Source organism: Urocitellus parryii, chromosome 14 (assembly GCF_045843805.1).
Source record: "Urocitellus parryii isolate mUroPar1 chromosome 14, mUroPar1.hap1, whole genome shotgun sequence".
Taxonomy (NCBI): Eukaryota; Metazoa; Chordata; class Mammalia; order Rodentia; family Sciuridae; genus Urocitellus; species Urocitellus parryii.
In genome coordinates this window covers 42,540,899-42,560,653 of record NC_135544.1, presented here as the reverse complement: position 1 = coordinate 42,560,653, position 19,755 = coordinate 42,540,899, and the positions used below count along the sequence as shown (strand labels likewise).

General features: G+C 38.2%; 1 protein-coding gene across 1 annotated transcript in view; it reads left to right on the top strand.

Moving 5' to 3' along the window:
• The window catches only part of Anxa10 (annexin A10), a 71,677-nt gene that overhangs the window by 4,354 nt on the left and 47,568 nt on the right, over positions 1 to 19,755 (top strand). Inside the window, exon 3 of the mRNA XM_077792459.1 lies at positions 3,806 to 3,900. Within this exon, the coding sequence (XP_077648585.1) occupies positions 3,806 to 3,900 (95 nt within the window). The remainder of the gene's footprint in view (positions 1 to 3,805; positions 3,901 to 19,755) is intronic.

The following is a 19,755-nucleotide window of genomic DNA, read 5'->3' as shown; positions in this document are numbered from 1 at the left end:
TTTTTATTTTTTCTTTGAAATGCCTGTCCAGTTCCTTTGCCCATGTATTGACTGGGTTATTTTTGTTGTTGTTCTTAAGTTTTTGAGTTCTTTTTATATCTGGAGATTAAATCCCTGTATGATATGCAGGTGGCAAAATTTTCTCCCATTCTGTAGGCTCTCTCTACATATTCTTGATTGTTTCCTTTGCTATGAAGAAGCTTTTTAGTATGATACTATTCCTTTTATTGATTCTTGGTTTTACTTCTGGCACTTTGGGAGTCTTATTGAGGAATTCCTACACGTGCGTTCTTGGAACAACTGTGTTTATTTTGTATCTGTCAACATATGTAATTGCCAAATTATTTCTATGAGATCTTGGACAACTGGAAACATTTTTAGCCAGTTGTCCTAAATCTCTACAAAGGAGCACATAAATCAAAATGAATCTTTTTGAAACATCCAGGACTTTTTGAAACGCACAGATGTTTTTAAAACATTTCACTTTGTTCTTGATTCTTCTCCCCATTAAGTATGATGCTAGCTGTAAGATTTTAGAGATGTCCTTATCAAGCTGAGGAACTTTCCTTCTATTCCTTGTTTACAAAGCATTTTTACCTTTAACGGGTATTGTATTCTGCCCAATGCGTTTTCTGCATCTCTCAATATAATCACACAATTTTTCTTCTTTAGACTATTGATGTGATGGATTACATTGAATGATTTTTAAAAGTTGAACCCACCTTGCGTACCTATATATAATTCTTTCTACACATTTTTATATTTTCTGGAAGATATTATAGAGAATTAATATTTTTTTCTTTAAACATTTGGTCGAATTTACTAGAGAATACATCTGATCTTGTAATTTTTTTGTTTTGGCAGGCTAATACTGATTCAATTTTTTTCACAGATAAAGCTTTTACAGATTGTCTATTTTTCCTTGTTTGAGTTTGGGCCAATTGTATCTTTGAAGGAATTGATACACTTTATCTAGACAATCAAATCTGTGGGCACAGAGGTATCCATGATGTTCATTGATTAGCCTTTCACTGTCCATACAATCAGTAGCAATGCCCGCCCCCGCTTTTGTTTTTGATATTGCTATTTTATATCTCTGTTTTCCTTAGACTGCCTAGAGGTGTGTAGATTTTACTGATCTTTACAAAGAACCAGATTTTGCTGTTATTGATTCTCTCTATTGATTTCTTTTTTTTTTTCAATTTAATTGATTTTTACACTCATTTTTATGATTTCTTCTGTTCACTTTAGGTATTTTTGTTGTTGTAGTTTGCTGTGTAAGTAGAAGCTTAGTGTATTGATTTCAAATCTTTCTTCTTTTCCCATATATGCAATCTATGTTATAAATTTTCCTCTAAGCATTACATTCACTGTATCTCACACATTTTGATGTGTTTTCTTTTTAATTTTATTTGAATTTTTAACATTCATCATGATTTATTTAGAAGTGTGTTGTTTTTTCTACCGTTTTCTAGCTATCTTTCTGTTGGCTTCTAGTTTAATTTCCTTATAATCTCAGAGCAAATTTTGTGTGTTTTATATTTTTTCTAAATTTGTTAAGTTTATTCCCAGAATCTGGACTATTTGGTGACTTTTTCATGTGAACTTCAAAAAAATGGGTTTTCTGCTGCTATTGCTTCAATATTATACAGATGTCAGGAAAAGTTAATTTCTCTCTTTCTTTCTTTCTTTTTTTTGGATATAAGATAAATATAAAAGTACCATGTCTTCATTTACCATTAAGTGTGAGAAAAATAAAATTTGACATAAAAATATGAACACAAATATGAATGATTTTAGATAAATAAAGTTTCCTTTCATTAGCAATAAGCTCTACTAATCTTTACTTAACGTTTTAGAATTTGGTGGATTCATGTTAGTGATGAAAAAAAACTCTCATAATCAATTCCTAAGTTTCTAGTAATTTTTTAACTAGATGTTTTAAGAAAAATTATATTAAAATTCAAGTAATTATCATTGAATAATTATTCTGAAATATCTCTGAAAGTTTAAATGAGGAAGAACAGCTATGAAAACTTTAAAAAATGAAGAGTAATTTCAATGGTAGATTGTGGATAATTTCAACAGAACAGAAAGCAGAAAATAACAATAAATATGTAATTAATAAACATAATGATTATAAGAATAATACAGCAGATGTAAGTGAGAAAACGTCTATTAATTATTTAAAATATGTACATTTTTGAAAGGAGGTAACAGACTTCACTGTGTCTTATTTTCCTTTGACTCTGTGACTTAACTAGGTTAGCCCCAGACAACACCACATCATACTTCACTCTATTCCTCTTCTCTCAGAAGACACTATTTTCAGTCTTCGGAGCTGAATCTATGCTTCCCTCCCTCCTGATACAGCTTCAGGACTATTTCACGTGCACAAAGTACCCTGGTCTTTTCCCTCACGCCCATCGATTCTCAATGGCACAGTCATCTATGTAAATGCTAGTCACCTGTCTCATTCACTGGACATTTCAGGACCAGACTCATAACTTGCCCATGACCCTAAGACTACCCAGGGTGGATTTAGTTTTCAAAAAAAAAAAATGACTTGCTGAACATTCTGCTGTTTTAATTTATTTTTCTCACTATCCATTTCATATATCACCTCTTATCAAAGAATAATTCTACCAAATAGGATTAAACAAGCAAGGAGACTGTATTCAGAGCTGCTGTAATAGAGACCAAGATCATTTCAAGAGAGAAGTGAGCCTGAGCTCAACCCCTCTGATGTATGGAGTGGGAGAATAAAGCCTGGAGTGACCTAGTACAAAAGCAGGAGGGACTGGAATGGGCTTGGAGCTTGGCCAGTGTGACGAGGCCCTCTGTGATGCTGACCAGCACTCATCCAAGTTTAGGTTCCTACTTCCATACAGCGAATGGCAGGTAGAGGCTCCATCTTTTGGATAACATTTCAAAGATGGCCCCCAAATCCTTGAAAAACATTTCTGGGTAGTAAAACCGCCAAGAGACGGGAGAAGAATTACATCTTGAAGGAGCAGAGAAAGGATCTACAGTTGCTAATTTTCAACAGTAAATGCCCTAGGGAAAAAGAAGTCTGGACTTTTAGTTAGAAAGAAACCTATCTAAATATTAGTTAAACTCAGGGAAAGGTTAAGGTCATCCTGGTCCCCCTACTATGACTATGGTTACAGGTAAATATGTCTAAACATATTTGTCCATTAAGTTGGTCCATTTCTCTGGGTGACAACATGACATGAGATGGAGGATGCACAGCCCAGATACTGAGCCCGGGTCAGGAGTGAGAGAGACCACACTTCATGCAAAGCATGAGGGGTTCCCAGCATCTGTCAGAAATGTGCAGACCATGCCTTGCACTTCATAATTTCCTTCTCTGATACTATTCCTGGAGGTCCCAACAAGAGCAGCCATGTCTTCATAATCCATGTTCCTTGTAAGCCATGGCTAACTGTACAGTGGGAAAGATGTGCCCACTATAAGCCATTCATCCACTTGCAAGTCAGGGAAGCCCATTTTGATGGGATAGGACAGATAACTGAAGAAAAGCTGTATTTTCTTACTCTCTTGAAGGTGTCATCTGTTCTTTATAAAGAAAGGAGAACAATCTGTACTCTCAGGACTAAAATGAGAGACGGGAAGAACCCAGGCTTCATAGAGCATTGATATGTGACTTCCATTTTTGTTAAAATTGCTGTTTTAATGTACCAAGAGGCATAACACGTGCACATTGGTTTTTATCATGAGATAATGGATTCCTTCTAACGACAGAGTAGTAGCTTCACTAATCTCGGATATGATTTTCTCCCAGACTGTGACAAAGACCTGCTGATTGACATTCTCACGAAACGCTGCAATGCGCAGAGGCTGATGATTGCAGAGGCATACCAGAGCATGTACGGCCGGGTAAGGAGTCTTTACCTTGACCTGTTTCACCTCAAACTCCTGAGAACTAACAATGCTCTTCACAGAAAGGGGACCACTGTTTTTTTCAGTCTTGCAGATCATAAAGTTTTCAGACCTCACTGCGGGTTAGAACCTGTCCATGCCCCTCTCGCATGCTTCCAGAATAAAAGCTGTACATGTACATGATGTGTACGTGGGTGAGAGATGATCACAATCACGGTGACCACTGGTCCTTTTCTGAAATCATAGAGCATCCCAAAAAGAAAAGTTTTGATCAACTTCCACTGTCAGCTGGTCCAATTAGGCTTAAAGCCTTGTTCTGGAAACACCCTGGTGTGGAGCTTTAGGGAAGGTGGAGAGAACACTAATGATCACCAAATCAAAAAAAATAATAATAATAACATCTTTTCTAGGAATTCTCTGCAGGTCCTCACCTAACTCTCAACCAAAGTGAATTCTCTACTAGCTTTTCTTCTCCACAGCATGCAGTTATAGAGACCATTAAAAAAGAATGGCAGTTTAAAAATAGTTGAAGGCAATAAAACTATCCATAATGTTTTAAAGTAATCACATTCTAATTTCAAAGAAAGTACCATTAAAGATTCCTTGCTTTTGTTATGCATTTAAACCACAGATTCAGAACAAAAGCTCTTCGGGCCAAAAGGGCCTGAAACAGCAATTACTTTGTCAACTGAGTATTATCGATGAAACACTATCATAAAACTTTCTCTATAGTTAGTCCATATAAATTTACTCCGTCTCTAAACCTCAGCCTTTGAACAACTATAATGCATGAAATAAAAGATAACCTTCAGTTTTAGAATCTCTTAGTAATCTAAAAAAAGCCACGACTAGTATTTGACATTAATTAAATGAAGCCAAAGGAGATCAGGTATACCTTTTTTTCCCACGTAAAACCAGTGGTTCCTGGACACCAATGCTAGTTTTCTTTTCAAAGAAAATATAACACCTAAAAAGTTGGATCATTGTTAATCTAATATGGTTTTAATTTGTATAGCACTATAAGGAATGTAACTTTTCATTATTTTTTTTTAATCCAAAGGTTTACATAGAGTTTTTCTTTATTGTATATCAAGGTAGTCTATGCTAAAGCATTACTTTACCAAGTTCTACAAAATTATGCTATGGCAGATTAAAATAATTAAGCAGTGAGGTACTGGCACTCAAGGGATTTAAACTCCATTATAGAATTTAGACTGAAGTATTTTTTACTCTCTGTATAAGATCTCAGAGTTTGTTAAGCCCTCATTTTTCCTGAATAATCACATGTCCTGGGGAAAGCTTGGCTAATCACTGAATTGTACAGACTGGAAGACACAAACCCACAATTTCCCTTTTCTCTTAAATATCCTTGTCATTCAATCAATTATCAAGTCCTGTACCTTATTTCTCCTCTCACACTCCTCTTTTCCTCACATACACAGTCTTGGTTCAAGACCTTCATCCTTTTGTGCCCAAATTAATGCTGTCATTTAAAACTGGTCCCTGCTACCCCCCTAGGCTCTGTCCATTCCAGTCCACTATCCAAACTCAAGCCACAGAGACTCAAAATCTAAATGTTCCCATGTGACTTTGCCACTTTACTCCCTGCATGTTTAGCCCATGCCCCTCTCATAAATATCCCTATTTGCAGGGAATAAACCCAGTGCCTCCCCGGGGCATGGAAAGCCCTGCTTCCCTCATTTAAATTTCCCATCTTAATCCTCTCGCCCTGGTGTTTCATCTGTCCCCAGTGACACGTTTCTCCATTCCACATGCTGCTCACCTGTCATCCTCCCAGACACAGGACACCAATTCACCCCACCACACCTTACATCCAGTGGAACAGACTCGCGCTGCTAATGCCACCTTTTATAACTTTCTCAAAGTATCTGACGACACATCTGTGAGTTTGCTTCTATCAGTTTCTGAAATTCTATCAGAGTCTGAAATCTTGAATCTCAGAATGATTTTTTTTTTCATCCCAAATCTTAGCACCAGTGTTTAACACACTGCGGTGGCTTTGTTGATGTGTGTTCAATGACTCTGGGATGGCACAGCTAACTGCAACTCCTCCAATAAGAGGCAATCAGGCTTTAGCTCCTCCTGGAGACCTACCCAGCCTGTTGCTCTCACTTCTGCCCTGGGTTAGGTGCTTCCTGCTTATTTTCCAGAGGCCTTTGTCCATAGAAAGCACTTGCCTTGCCATTCTGGGTTTGTTGGTTTAACTTTTCATCTTGCAGAAAACACTCATGGAAAAACAGGGATTAGATATTTGCCAGAGCTCAGGGCCAGAGCTCAGCCCTGATCTGATATAGATGAGGCACTTCATTTATATAATAAAATAATCTAAAGAATTATATTCTGCCTTTTAGCTATTCTCTGGTGGATTTTTAAGAAAGGAAACTATACTCTTATTATGAACTCTGGTAAAAAAAAAAATCAATGCTTATCAATTGCCTAGATATCTCAAAGCCCTCATTCCTGGCTGCACCTGCTCCCAGGTTAATGTGCTGACCTTGGGTTAGATCTCCTTGACCTTCCCCACTGTTCACCTCCAGAATTATTTCTTCCATCTTCCGTTTGCTTCATTCCACCTTCTGTCCTGAGAACACTCTGTGACTCCTCTCTGTGTTAATCACTGATACTTTCATTTTTTAATAACATGGATAATCAGGAGTTGACAGAATGATTTTGTTAGCTTCTGAGTTAAGTGCAGTCCCTGGCATGCTCCATAAATATTCCTTACTTGATATTTCACAGTAGTGCAGGGCAGCTGAATTTCATCAACAATTTTGTCTTACCCAAGGCAGAAGCTAATCCTGGAAAGCCATTTGGAAAGCAGCTGATTGACATACTTGTAAAGATAATTAGTATGGTTACTATTGATCTTTCCCACCAAAGCAAGGGCTGATCTGTTGACAGTGAAATGAAACCAAGGAAACAACAAAACGCCTTTAGAAATAGGGAGGGAGCTGCCCCTACCTGACAAGTTTGATAATCAGACAGCGATTCTTGAAGGAGTTCAAGAGCAGTGTTGAAGCAGTTTGTTTTCTCATTTTTCATCTGTAATGGGAGGGATAATCAGCTCTAAAACATGCTGGTTTCTGTTACTCATTTAATCCACGGTGTTGGGGATGCAATCTGGTACAGAGGCTGATTTGCTTGAAGGTAGAACTCCAACCACATTTATCTGCCTCTAAATTGCATCCTCTATAGCTTCTCAATAATACCCATTGTCCTTAACTGGATAAACACCAGACTTAATAAGGGCAGGTATCTATCTATACTCCAAATTGTCTCACATCCTTCAGGGTTTTGCTCAAATGTCAACCACTGGAGGACTTGGTCTATTTTAAAATGTCACCCACCCCAAGGCTAGCACTTCATATCCCTCTTACCTGTTCCTATTGTTCATCCATAACAATCGTTATCTGCTAACATACTATACAATATACTTACCTATTATAGTTACTATTTATTGTGTGTTACCTCCCTCTTAAAAATAAACCCCACAAGGGGAGGAACCTCTGTTTTGTTCACTAATGTGTCCCAGGAGCCTACAACAATGGCAGCCACATGGTTGGTATTGTAGACTGAATTGTGTTCCCCAAAATGTTTACCTTAAAGCCCTACCCCCCAATATCATTACATTTAGAGTCAGGCTTTTAAGGTCATAGAAGTTAAGTAAGGTTAAAATTATAATAAGGCCCTTAATCCAGTAAGAATTATGCCATAAGAAGAGGAGACGCCAGGGGTATATGTGCACAAAGATAAGTGACCATTTGCAAGGTAGGAAAAAGAACCTCACTAGAAACCAAACCTAAAATAAGATGTACTCCATGTTTGTATAAAGATGTCAAATTAGTGGCTAGGGGTATAGCTCAGTTGGTAGAATGCTTGCCTCACATGCGCAAGGCCCTGGGTTCAATCCCCAGCACCATCACCAAAAAAAAAAAGTCAAATTATACTCTACTGTCATATACAAAAGAACAAAAAAAATTAAAAAAAATAGAAACCAAGACTTAGACCTTTGAGTTTCTGCCTCCAGGACTGTGAGAAAATGGCTTTCTGTTGTTTAAGTCATCAGTCCCTGGTATTCTCTTATGGCAGCTTGAGCTGAGTAATGCAACTGGTACTCAGAAACAACAGAAAGTTGTTTAGGAGAATGCTGTCTAGGAGAGAATTAGATGTGAATAGATTTTGAACCCACCTTGTTCTCATAACATATTTTCTCCTATCATCTCTCAGATTCATGGCTATAATACTGATACTTAAGATTAACATACCTAGGAAATGACTTGATGGAAAATTATCTTATTTACTTTACAGGTAGAATTAGCACATCACTAGTACCAGTTACAGGTATTGTGCTTTCTCCTCCCTTTGGGTTTGGGAGAGGTAGAGGTACACATAGTTTAGGCCTCAAAAGCTGAAGCTCATTATGCAATTTATCACAGAACAATTTTATAAACATAAATTAAATATAATTTAAAATTATACAATTACTTTATCTTTCAAATACATAATATGTTAAATAAATGCTTTTGTGATGAGCCTCGGATCTTTACCCCCAGGAAAAATAATATAATTTTTAAAAGTTTATCCATAGAAGTAAAGTTCTGTAAGTTCAGAAAATTACCTGTGCAAGTTTGTTGTAGCCTAACACCTTACTTCTCTTTGGAATAACATACACAGTCTCTGCTGAGGCAGGGAAGAGGAATGGGAGGAGAGAGGGATGAAAAGAAAGGAGAAAAGCCTCATTCAGCTTCAAAATGCTCTCTACAGCAGTTCTATAAATTTACACCTCCACCTGCAATATATATTGATTCCCTTTTCTCTTAAGTTCTTACCAACATTAGGTAACATAAAATTTCTTTAATTTGATTAATCTGTGACTGATCTACATTATGGGTATAAATGGCATCCCATTGTATTTTTAAATTTCATTTTTCCCTTGAGCATCATTTCATGTTTTTTGAGTATCATTTCATATGTTTGTTAATGGTTTCTTCTTCTTTTAGCTTAGCTCATCATATTCTTTTTGTATTTCTCATTCAGCAAATTGTCATTTATTGATATATATATATATATATATGCAATTATTTATAAAAGTTTTACACTAGTAATTTCTTGAATATGTATATTGGAGATATTTTCTTCAAATATATGGATAATTTTTAATATTCTATGTTATACCATCTTGTGACAAGAACTGAGAAAAGAATAAGATTTTAACCTGTCTATAAGGTATCAAGTTAATCAGCCAAGATGGCATGGCTGCTGGTAGAAGATTCCTGGGTCAGAGACAAAAGAAAGTTTGCCACTCATAGTAATAGGGGTAGCCAGAGTATTAGCACTGTTATAATAGATCCTGGAGCCTCACTTTCTATGCAACAATTTGAATTTGCCAGCTTAGACATCTGCACATGCAGTGGGTTATATTATACAAGAGAAAACATGAGATGAGGAAATTTGAATCTTTTATAATGGACAGAATGCATGCCTATCCTTTGCTCATTAGGGAGACACTGTATCTTCCAAAGCTGTTGATTACACAAACATCCTTGGAAAGGTAGCCCAGAAAACAAAACACTATCAGTGCCTCAGTTTATATAGCATTCAAAAATAAGACACCCACAGAGAATTGCCATTCCTCATTTCAATGCCAACTTAACTACTGACAATTTTTTCTTTGAGTACACTAGACCCCATTCTGACCAACAGAGTCTGAGAACAAATTTTTCAATTTGTCCCAAACAGTATTTAATTAAAGCTTCTATTGATATGACTCCACACAGTGAAGGAAGATAAACTGGCTGTATTGACCTCAACCATGTCCCCATGGGGTCCTAAACCCAAGTAGCTAAACAAATTCTACAGATTATTAGGGCCTAATTGTAGAAAGCTAGGAGGATTTCTTACTAAGTTCCAATAAAGATCCTTCCATTTGGTTGAAATATTAATCTGGATATTTCAGCAGGATGTATTAGTTATGGCACAGACATCACCTTAGTCCACAAGAAGGAAGTCTAAAGTAAATCGATCATCCATAATAATCCTAGGAAATGAGTTAAAACTTTTCTGAGTGCCTTCCAGGGTCAAAATGGAAAAATTAGGCATTCCCTTCCCCAGGCATCAAGGTTGCTGTTTTTGTTCTACAACCGGAAAATTTTCCAGTCCCATTCCAGACACTAACTTCACCTTCTTGCCTATTATTTCTGATGTATGTCCAGAATTTTTATTTGGAATGATCAGGTTATAGCAGGGGCACAGATGTTTTTACAGAATTTTCATAAAGACATCATGTCACACACATGGGCAGTATACTCAACTGAGAAGGCCTTATCTTTATGATCTAGGACTATGAAAATTTAGTGAGCATCCAGGTGGCTGAACCAGAACTGAGTGTGAATTCCTATGCCCACTTTTGGCACCCATCCATCCAGAGAGTGGACCAACCAGTATGCCCAGAGGTTGGTTAGGAGACATAAAGAAGCATTATGCTCAGGAATGTTTCAGGTAGAATCCTTGATTTTCAAAATAGGCCTGGGTAACCCTATTCCCCCTAAATCATGGGAATTATCCAAAAGGAGGCTGCAGGAGGTGATCCTTTTCCAGAAACTACTTCATTCAGTGACTAAACTTCCTACTACATTGGGTCACTCAGAAGGTGGCTGTTTTAGTCAGTTTTTTTCACCACTCTAACCAAAATCCTGGGCAAGAACAATTTTGGAAGGCAAAGTTTACTTTGGAACTCATGGTTTCAGAGGTCTTAGTTCATAGATGGCCAACTCCATTGCTCTGGACCCAAAATGAAGCAGAACATCAAGGTCAAAAGGTGTGGTGGAGGAAAGCAGCTCAGGATATGACAAGCAGGAAGCAGAGAGAGAGCTTCACTAACCAGGGACAAAATATAAACCCCAAAGGCACACCCCCAATGACCTGTTTCCTCCAGCCACACCCTAGTGCCTACAGTTACCACCCAGTTAATCCATATCAGGGGATTAATGTTCTGATAAAGTTAAGGCTCTCCCAACCCAATCATTTTACCTCTCAACTTTCTTGCATTATCTCAAACATGAGCCTTTGCAGGACACCTCATACCTAAACTGTAACAGAGGCAAAAGAGAGAATCAGAAATCTTACCAAGTTGATCAGTCAGTGACAATACCAGGAGCCTAGAAGAGGTGGAAAGCATGGAAGGTGTATTAAACACTTGCCTCTTACTCTGTTGTTGAGTGGCTTTTGCCATAAAAATTGCACCATAGTCAGATGGCAAGTAGTCTGGAAAGCTAAAACCATGCTATAGCTTGGTCTCAAGGACCATGATGGTTTCACTGGAGTCAGCTGATTGAACAGAAATAGCAGCCATGGGATTTGACCAAACACCAACTGCCGTAGTGGCTCTTCAAGTAGAGAATCAAAGCCTAACACAGTCCATCTGCCAGGACTGTTAGGGCAATACCCTGTGTATTGACTTCCTTCACCATGAAGAAACAAGCCAGATTTGACGGGGGTCACAAGATTGGCAAGCAGGGACGGCCTTGGTATCAGATGCATATGATTCTTTGCTACAAACTCAGTTTGTGATGGTTTAGGTGTGGCAATGCCCACTCTGCTGATGGACCCGTGTAGCAGTGGAGTAATCCAGACAATGTAGACTTGATCTTCAGCTAGGTTCCAGCCTGTCTCATCAGAAGACAAGATCTTACTATGAACACCTGCAAACATGAAAGCCATTATGAGAAGTCACAGTTATTTTCCCACATACTAGAAACTCAAAGAAACCCCTTTTGAATATGCAGTTTGTATTTTTCCAAAGAGGTAAACCTAACAATCCAAAAGTCAAAATTTATTAAGCAGAGTACTGACCCAAACTACGAGAAGAACCTTGATTTTTGCCTATGGGGCAATAACCATTTACGGTTGCTTCTGCACATCTGTAGCTGGTAGAGAAGCCAAAGCAGCCCTGTGAACGCCGTCTGGTTTTCAGCTTATCTGAATCAGGGGTGAACCAGGCAGAAGCATTTAAGACAACTGATTGAGGTCCCCATTGATTCAGCAGCTTGCTTCAGGCAAGAGTGAAAGTTTGAACCTCCCCTAAAGGAACAGTCGCCCGCCTTTTCGTGTAAAGCCAGGATGCTGCTGGGTCAGGCCAGTGGGTTTTTCCATATGCCATTTCCCTTTGACAGGTGAGACCCGCTGGTCACAGGGTCCCAGTTGAGCCACCTGAAAGAGCATCAGGCAGGAGAGCCACAGGGCCTCCTCAGATTAAGCATTCAGTTCTTCCAAGAGTCTAAGAGCAAGCCAAAGGCTGTTTTTCAAAAGTGATGCACCTGGAAGTTATGTCAGGAACTTAAGGAGTTTAAAGCATCAAGATGCACCTCTGGGAGGATGCCTTCCCTTGCCAGAGGCTCCAATCAGCAAGCCATCTGTCACTGAGACTTGCAGCTGAAAGTGATCACTGGAGTCAGGAGGTCCATAGGTAGCATCACTGCCTTAATTGTGGCTCTTTGACTGCTGAAAGCATTTCCTTCTGGGACGCATAATCATTAGCAGGAAAAAATAAATAAATAAAACCAGGTAAACTTGACAGCGGAAGTGAAAATAACAGGACACTCAGCCCAAAAGGTCCCCAAATCACAAGGTCCTTTTGTTCCATTTCTCCACTTCAAATCTTCTTCAAACACATAATTTGCATTTGGGTGTACTTCCACCGGTGAGTGCAGAGAGTGTTGACTTGGTTAACAAGTTTGCTGTATCCAATTAATTCATAAAAACTTGAATTTTTCTGCTTCCCAAGTTCCCCAGCACAATCAAACAAATGTGCATGGGAATAGGAAGACCTGGGTTCTGGGTTACGCACAGATGCTGCATGTTACTTCTCTCCTGAAAGCAGATCACTTTGGGGTAGAAGAGAGGGAAAGACCAGGGGTCATGGGGAAGCAAATGGTTCTATGCCGCAGTCTGGCTGGGCACAAATCACGAGCCACTAAAGCAGGAACAAATTTTATTTTTTCTACTGCAAGAAAAAACCTCACACACGCTCCTGGGGAATCCTCCCGAAAAGCCACGAGGCTCCTCCAGCAACCCCCAGCCGGAAATAACTATCCGGGAAAACCCTCCTCCTGCACTTCGACAACCAATGGGAACTCCCGGGGAATCCCCGTGAGAACTAAAAATAGCGCGAGAACTCAAAATTAGCGCTAGAACTCAAAAGTAGCGGCAGAGGCGGATATTAACGCCTTGCCTGTCAATCAATACTGTTGGCAAAATGCCAGGGGCCATACAGACTCGGCCACGGCTCTCAGCATCTCCCCCCTTCTGTTTAATTAAACAACAAGTAATGTGGCTTAGGGACCGTGCCTGTTAGGTAGTCCAATTCAACATATGGTCCTTACCCGTCATCGGATGAACTGACCTCTAGGCGTCAGCCTCCTGTCTTAGGTTGGTACCACTGCAATCGGATCATACCCGTCACTGACTACCGGTCCAGCATACAGCCATACTTGTGGATAGGCCTTTGCACCAGTGGGGGGGGGTGAGGTTCTTTGCCTCACCTCTGTTGGCCCCCAAACTTGTCCTTGGTGCCAATGGGGGGGTGAGGTTCTTTGCCTCACCTCTGTTGGCCCCCAAATTTTAGACCATCACTAGTAGAAGGGAGGAGGATGTAAAATGCCATGACACCAAGCCAATTGAGGGCTCCTTTGAAAAATTGTACCACCAGTGACACCATCAGCAAAGATGCCAGCATTACCACAATTCGCTGCACCAACAGATAGTTCACAATGCATACAAGTGATACATAGTCCAGGCAAGTTGTGCAAGCAGTTCAAAGTAGAGGAATCTGTCAATATGTCCATTTCCTCCCAAAGTAAATCTACTCCTTGATTGAGCATTACTTGTTGAGTTATTATTCACTGATGCATCAGTTTATACAGTTTGTTGTGATAACTACCGAAGAAGCTGTAGTTTGGTTTTATCTTTGTCTTCACCGGCACTGGGATGAAGATAGGAATTCTGGCAATGATGCTAGGAAAAAAATTATGTAACATTCCAACAGGCATTAAGAAAACAATTTTTTGAACAATTTACATTATCCTGAACAGAATTATTAAATATAATGAGAAGGAAAGGTGAAAGCAAACAAACAGATCTGTTAACCTCCTTATTTGTTTACATATTAAAACAATTTTCAACAGCTGTTTACCCAATCTATATTAAACCATTAAAATCACGTGAATAAAAAAAAATTGGATCCATTTATTCATGAGCGCTCCTCATATAAGATATATGGACATACACACATACAGACATACAACACAAAACAGAAGTGTGCGCACATAACATACAACATATAAGACAATAATAAAGGCCTTGTAGCTTTACCTAGGTGAAATCTCCATTGCAATGTTTAAAAACTCCACAGTCAAAAAATAAAACATAGTCAAAAAACAAAACTGATCAGAAAAACATTAACCTAGGTTTGTATGAGCTCAAAAAATAAAATAGAACTTTATGATGTGGGAAAAATGCAATAATAAAATAGATATTGAAAAAAGGCACCGTGGTTAATCACTGTCGCAGATGTAAGAATAGCCAAGCTGGAGCTCTGGATATCAGCTGTTATGGATTTCAGTCAAATCATCTTCTTTTTCTGTAGAAATTGTTTTGGTTAACCTCTCTGGAATCCAAATCGGCTGCTGTTCTCCCTGTGGGAACACACAAACGGAACCCCGACTCCAGACAATAACTGGGTCGGGACCTTTCCATTGTCCTGTTAGAATATCTTTCCAAAGTACCTTAGGCTTATGTACATTTTTCAGATACATATGTCTTTCCGCAGCACTAAGTCCTGATGAATCCAAATTTAGAAAGTTTAGAGTAAAAAGGGTTATTTTAAGTTTATCTTTGGGGGATATATACCCCTTTCCAATTCCCTCTTTTTGCTTTAATAAGTACGTTTTAATAGTTTGATGAGCAAAGCAATCTTTTTTTCCGCCAAGAAGGTATCTCGACCACCTTCAATTTAACCTTTTAAAGCCTTTCATTTATCATGTATATTGTACTTTTAAATGTACTTTTTCACCACCTACAGCTTTACTCTTTAAAATGAGGCTTATATTCTGTTTAAATCGCTAAATGTTAGTTTACATGGCTGCCCTTCAACCAAAGGCTCTTTTTTTTACTCCATTAAGAAGCTTTGTCTCAATCTGCCATGTACAAATACCTTTTTTCTTCTTTCTTCCTTTCTTAAGCTTTTAAAGTAAGTCTAGTTTCCTCAAAATCTTTTTAAATGGCATTTTACAACTTTTTACTTTACCACACAGAGATTATCTCATCTAGAAACATTTCTTTTTCCTTTAACCTTTTATATTAAAATATATTTCCACATCTTGAATCTTTTTATCTCTTTTTTAACCATTAACCCTTTTTATAAATTCACATTCTAAAACAACCCTTATAAAATTTCTGATTTAGACAAATTACTCCACTTTAATAAGATGAAATATTTTCATGTTTTCTAAGGTACTATTATACTGTAATTGAAACCCAACTGAAACTTCTTATACTCTCTGTATATAAATTACACATGATAGAATCTTAACTCTTAGTATTGTTTTAGCAAAGACACAGACCAAAGCAATATTAAACCTTTTTTTCCCATTTACCAATTTATGAAAACACACATAATGTTTAAATATATTACTTATGGAACTTAATAAGTAAAGGGTACTTGATTTTATATTTAGTGGTTGATATTTTAACACTTTAGCTTGGTAATTAATCAGATGTCTGTAAAAACCAAGATCTTAGACAAATGTAGTAAACAGAACTAGCCATCTCTTTCTTGTTGAAGAAAAATCCTTCTACAGGATACCATGATGGTCCCATTGATAGACTTAATAACTCGTCTGTAAAAAGCCATGGGCTACATTTTTGTATTGTATCAACATATGCCCTAGCTGTTCTTGGTCTTACTGGGGTGCCTCCTTTCTCTAACAATTTGTCTTCCTCAGAGGCGAACAAATTCAAACCTTGAGTCAACCATTTTCCCCAGTTTGCCTGAGAAAGTTCTAGGAACAGGCAACTTGAAATAAAAACAAAATAAATCACAACAAGAACACATTGTTTTTTGAAATGGTCACCCATTTTTTTTGCTCTCCTTCAGGAGCGAGCAAATTCACTTACCCCCAAGCTTCAGACATCCCACGTACGGACCACCAAATGCCGCAGTCTGGCTGGGCACAAATCACGAGCCACTAAAGCAGGAACAAATTTTATTTTTTCTACTGCAAGAAAAAACCTCACACACGCTCCTGGGGAATCCTCCCGAAAAGCCACGAGGCTCCTCCAGCAACCCCCAGCCGGAAATAACTATCCGGGAAAACCCTCCTCCTGCACTTCGACAACCAATGGGAACTCCCGGGGAATCCCCGTGAGAACTAAAAATAGCGCGAGAACTCAAAATTAGCGCTAGAACTCAAAAGTAGCGGCAGAGGCGGATATTAACGCCTTGCCTGTCAATCAATACTGTTGGCAAAATGCCAGGGGCCATACAGACTCGGCCACGGCTCTCAGCAGTTCTACAGCAGTAAGCAAGAGGCATTTATTTTTGATGTGAAAGCTGTGCATATCTCAATCAAATAAACTTCCAATGCTTTTGACCTACACAAAGTCCTGGGTCGGGAGGCAAGTTCATTATGACAACACCATATTTCAGCTTTGTGGAATATTGACTCAGTCACATTTCTTTCTGGTCACAGCCAAAGGGATTGCTCCCTTCATCTGACTTGGGTTCGATTCACATAAGAAAAAAAATCATAGTAAAAATGGACCCCATGGTGTTAACAGACTGGGGAGGCAGAATGACAAGGACAGACTTCTGTCCCATAGGACTTAGAGAAGGAGAGAAGAAAGACAAGGGCCAGACACGCAGTTCAAATACCTGTTTCTATCTCTGAGGATTTTTTTTAAAGATATTTTTCCCAGTTTACTAGTTCCATTTCCAGATGTGCAAAAGCAATGGTAAATGGTTATTGCCCCATAGGCAAAAATCAAGGTTCTTCTCGTAGTTTGGGTCAGTACTCTGCTTAATAAATTTGATCTTTTTATTGACTTTATTAGCTACTCTTTAAGGTATGTTTTTTAATTCCAGAAGTTTTCAATTTCTAGAATTTCTGGTTCTATTACTTTTTTCATAGTGTTCTTTCAGATCACTATTAATTGTCTCAGATTCATGGGGCTTCGATTCTGCTGTCTGCAGAGTCCACTGTCTCTCTGAGAAATTGCTTCTAAGTATACATTATGGCATTTTTATTGTGAAAACTCTTAAAATGAGGTTTGAATTTTTTTAAAGTAAGAATCATTTTCATTCTGGAGAGTCAGAGAATTTCTGAAGATGGTTTTGCATTTGCTTCTTCCTGATGTCCCAGGAGAATCACCCAGCTCAGGAACAACTTTCATGATGATTTATTTTCAGAGGTCTCAGTTCATATCAGTAGAATAAATCTGAACTTCCATCTCAAGGTTAATACAGCTCTATTGCCTCAAATTATTAAGGAAAAAATCTTTCTACTCAAAACTCAGACAATGACAGGTAAGCTTTCTGCTCATTTTTCAACGTTGAATGATAACTTTTTCCCAGTTTTTACTATTACCAAGGGTAATAATAGACTGGAAGTATAATCCTTAGAGGGTTCTAAACTCATATGTAAGATTTCAAAGTTAAAAACCTGTATTATGCCATCCCAATAAATATTCTGCCCTTGTGTAATGCCCTACACTGAGCATTAAAATCCACCAGTTCTCTAAACCAGTCCCTATCTTCCCCAGTAACCCAAAAGATCAACCCCCAAGTCAGCTTATTTGCTTATCTTTTGGTTTTCATCTTCCCCCTAGATTTTTTGTACCCAGAGGTTTCTGTTTCTTCTGAGTTGATGTATACTTTTGAAAGAATACTTGGGCTGGAGACGTGGCTCAGTGATAGTGTGCTTGTTTGGCATGCATGAGGCACTGAAAAAGTTTTTTTTTTTTTTTAAAGAAGAAAAAAAGAATGTTTGCTATAGATTATCTTTGTGTTTGGAAGAGAGGTTAGCTTTGGTATTAGTCATCTCTCTATTACTATATCAAAATACCTAAGGTAACCAGCTAATAAATAAAAAAGGTTTATTTTGGCTCATAGTTTTGATGGTTTTATTTAGTCCATGATTTATTGGCCCTGTTGCATTTGGGCCTGTGGCGAAACAGCACATCATGGTGGTAGCATGTGGCAGAGCAAAATTGCTCACCTTAAGGATGGGAAGCAAAGAGGAAGAAAGAGATTGGAGTGCCAGTTTTCTTTTTAAAGGCATGTCCGCAATAATCTAAACACCTCCAACTAAGCCCCATCTCTCATGGGTTCTACCCCCTCCGATAGCACCACACATTTAATACGTGGGTCTTTGAGGGACATTGCAAATCCAATTGAAAGCAGCTTTAATATGCTGTGTTCCTTTACTGACATATTATTATTTTTAGATAAAAATGAACAACCCAACTTTCATGAAAACTTGAATTATTAAATAAACGTGAAAGTATACTCACTTCTGCAAGGTAAAAAGGCAACTTGTACAAATGATTTTATAATATAACATAAAATTGTGCAAGTATTTGCCCTGTGATTGCTGGAGTGGGTAGCGTTGAAGATGAATTTCTAAGTTCCAGGTTATGTGGGTTTGTATCATTGAGTGTTTAAACAGTAAGTATCATGTTTTTTTGATAATAGAAAAAAGCATGTAGACATGTAAGTTTAAAGCCTATGAAACCGTTCCCCTGAGTATATTTAGATAAGCAAAATATTACTCAGACTTCTGTATCTTTCCACTCTTCTCCACTATTAAGATAAGGAGAATAAGGAAGGAGAAACTGCCATTTTATTTTTAATTAAAGTGGAGTGGTCAGAAGAGGTGCAACATGGGTAATCTGCAGTTTCATCAGCCACATGGAACAGTTGGATTTGAAAAGCAAGTACTCATGAGTTTAACGTAAGGCCAAGCTGTGACTCTGGCAGAGTCTGCTTTAGGGCAAGTCTTGGAAAAACAGAAAAGCAGAGGCATTAAGGCTGGGTAGACTTGCACTCCAAAGGTGGCATCTGAATAGTTATTTATACAACTCCTATTTCAATGCTCCTCTTTGAACTTGCAAAGCTTAGTTATTTAAACATATTATTCAATATTTATCTTCCCAACTGAAAGTAATATCTCCTTCTCGGTACCCTGATAATATCACACTGTTCCCACTACTATATCCCTCACCACATTTTGCATTGTAACATAATGGTTATGCCTGTATTTCTACACCATCTGCTCAAGGAAGCTTCTCTAGGATAGGGACTTTTTTCTTGTTTACCTTTGTATTGCCCAAAATGACTACAAACAAATTAATACACGTGGTCCTATTTATTGTTCTTTTTTTTTTTATTCACTTACTGTGTACCTATTTGGTGCTTACTATGCTCGGAGAACTGTTTCATATGCTTCTAATTTACTGCCTTTTCCTATTATCATAAGTGCTTCCTACATATCAGGCACTGTTCCATGGGCTGGTAGAATGGCCATGGATAAAACAGGTGGAAATCTCTGCCATGATGGACTCTGCATCCTACTTGGGTGAGAAAGATCATAAATTGACAAAAGGATGTCATGGCAGAAGGCAATAAGGGCTGTGGAGGAGCCGGGTGAGAAATACAGGAAGTGACAGGGACCCCTTCTCCCCCTTCTCTGTGAACCCCCCCCCCACTTGTGATGTTTATTTTAAACATTTTATTTTAAACATCACAATGAGGGCAGGTTTCATTCACAGAGAAGGCTG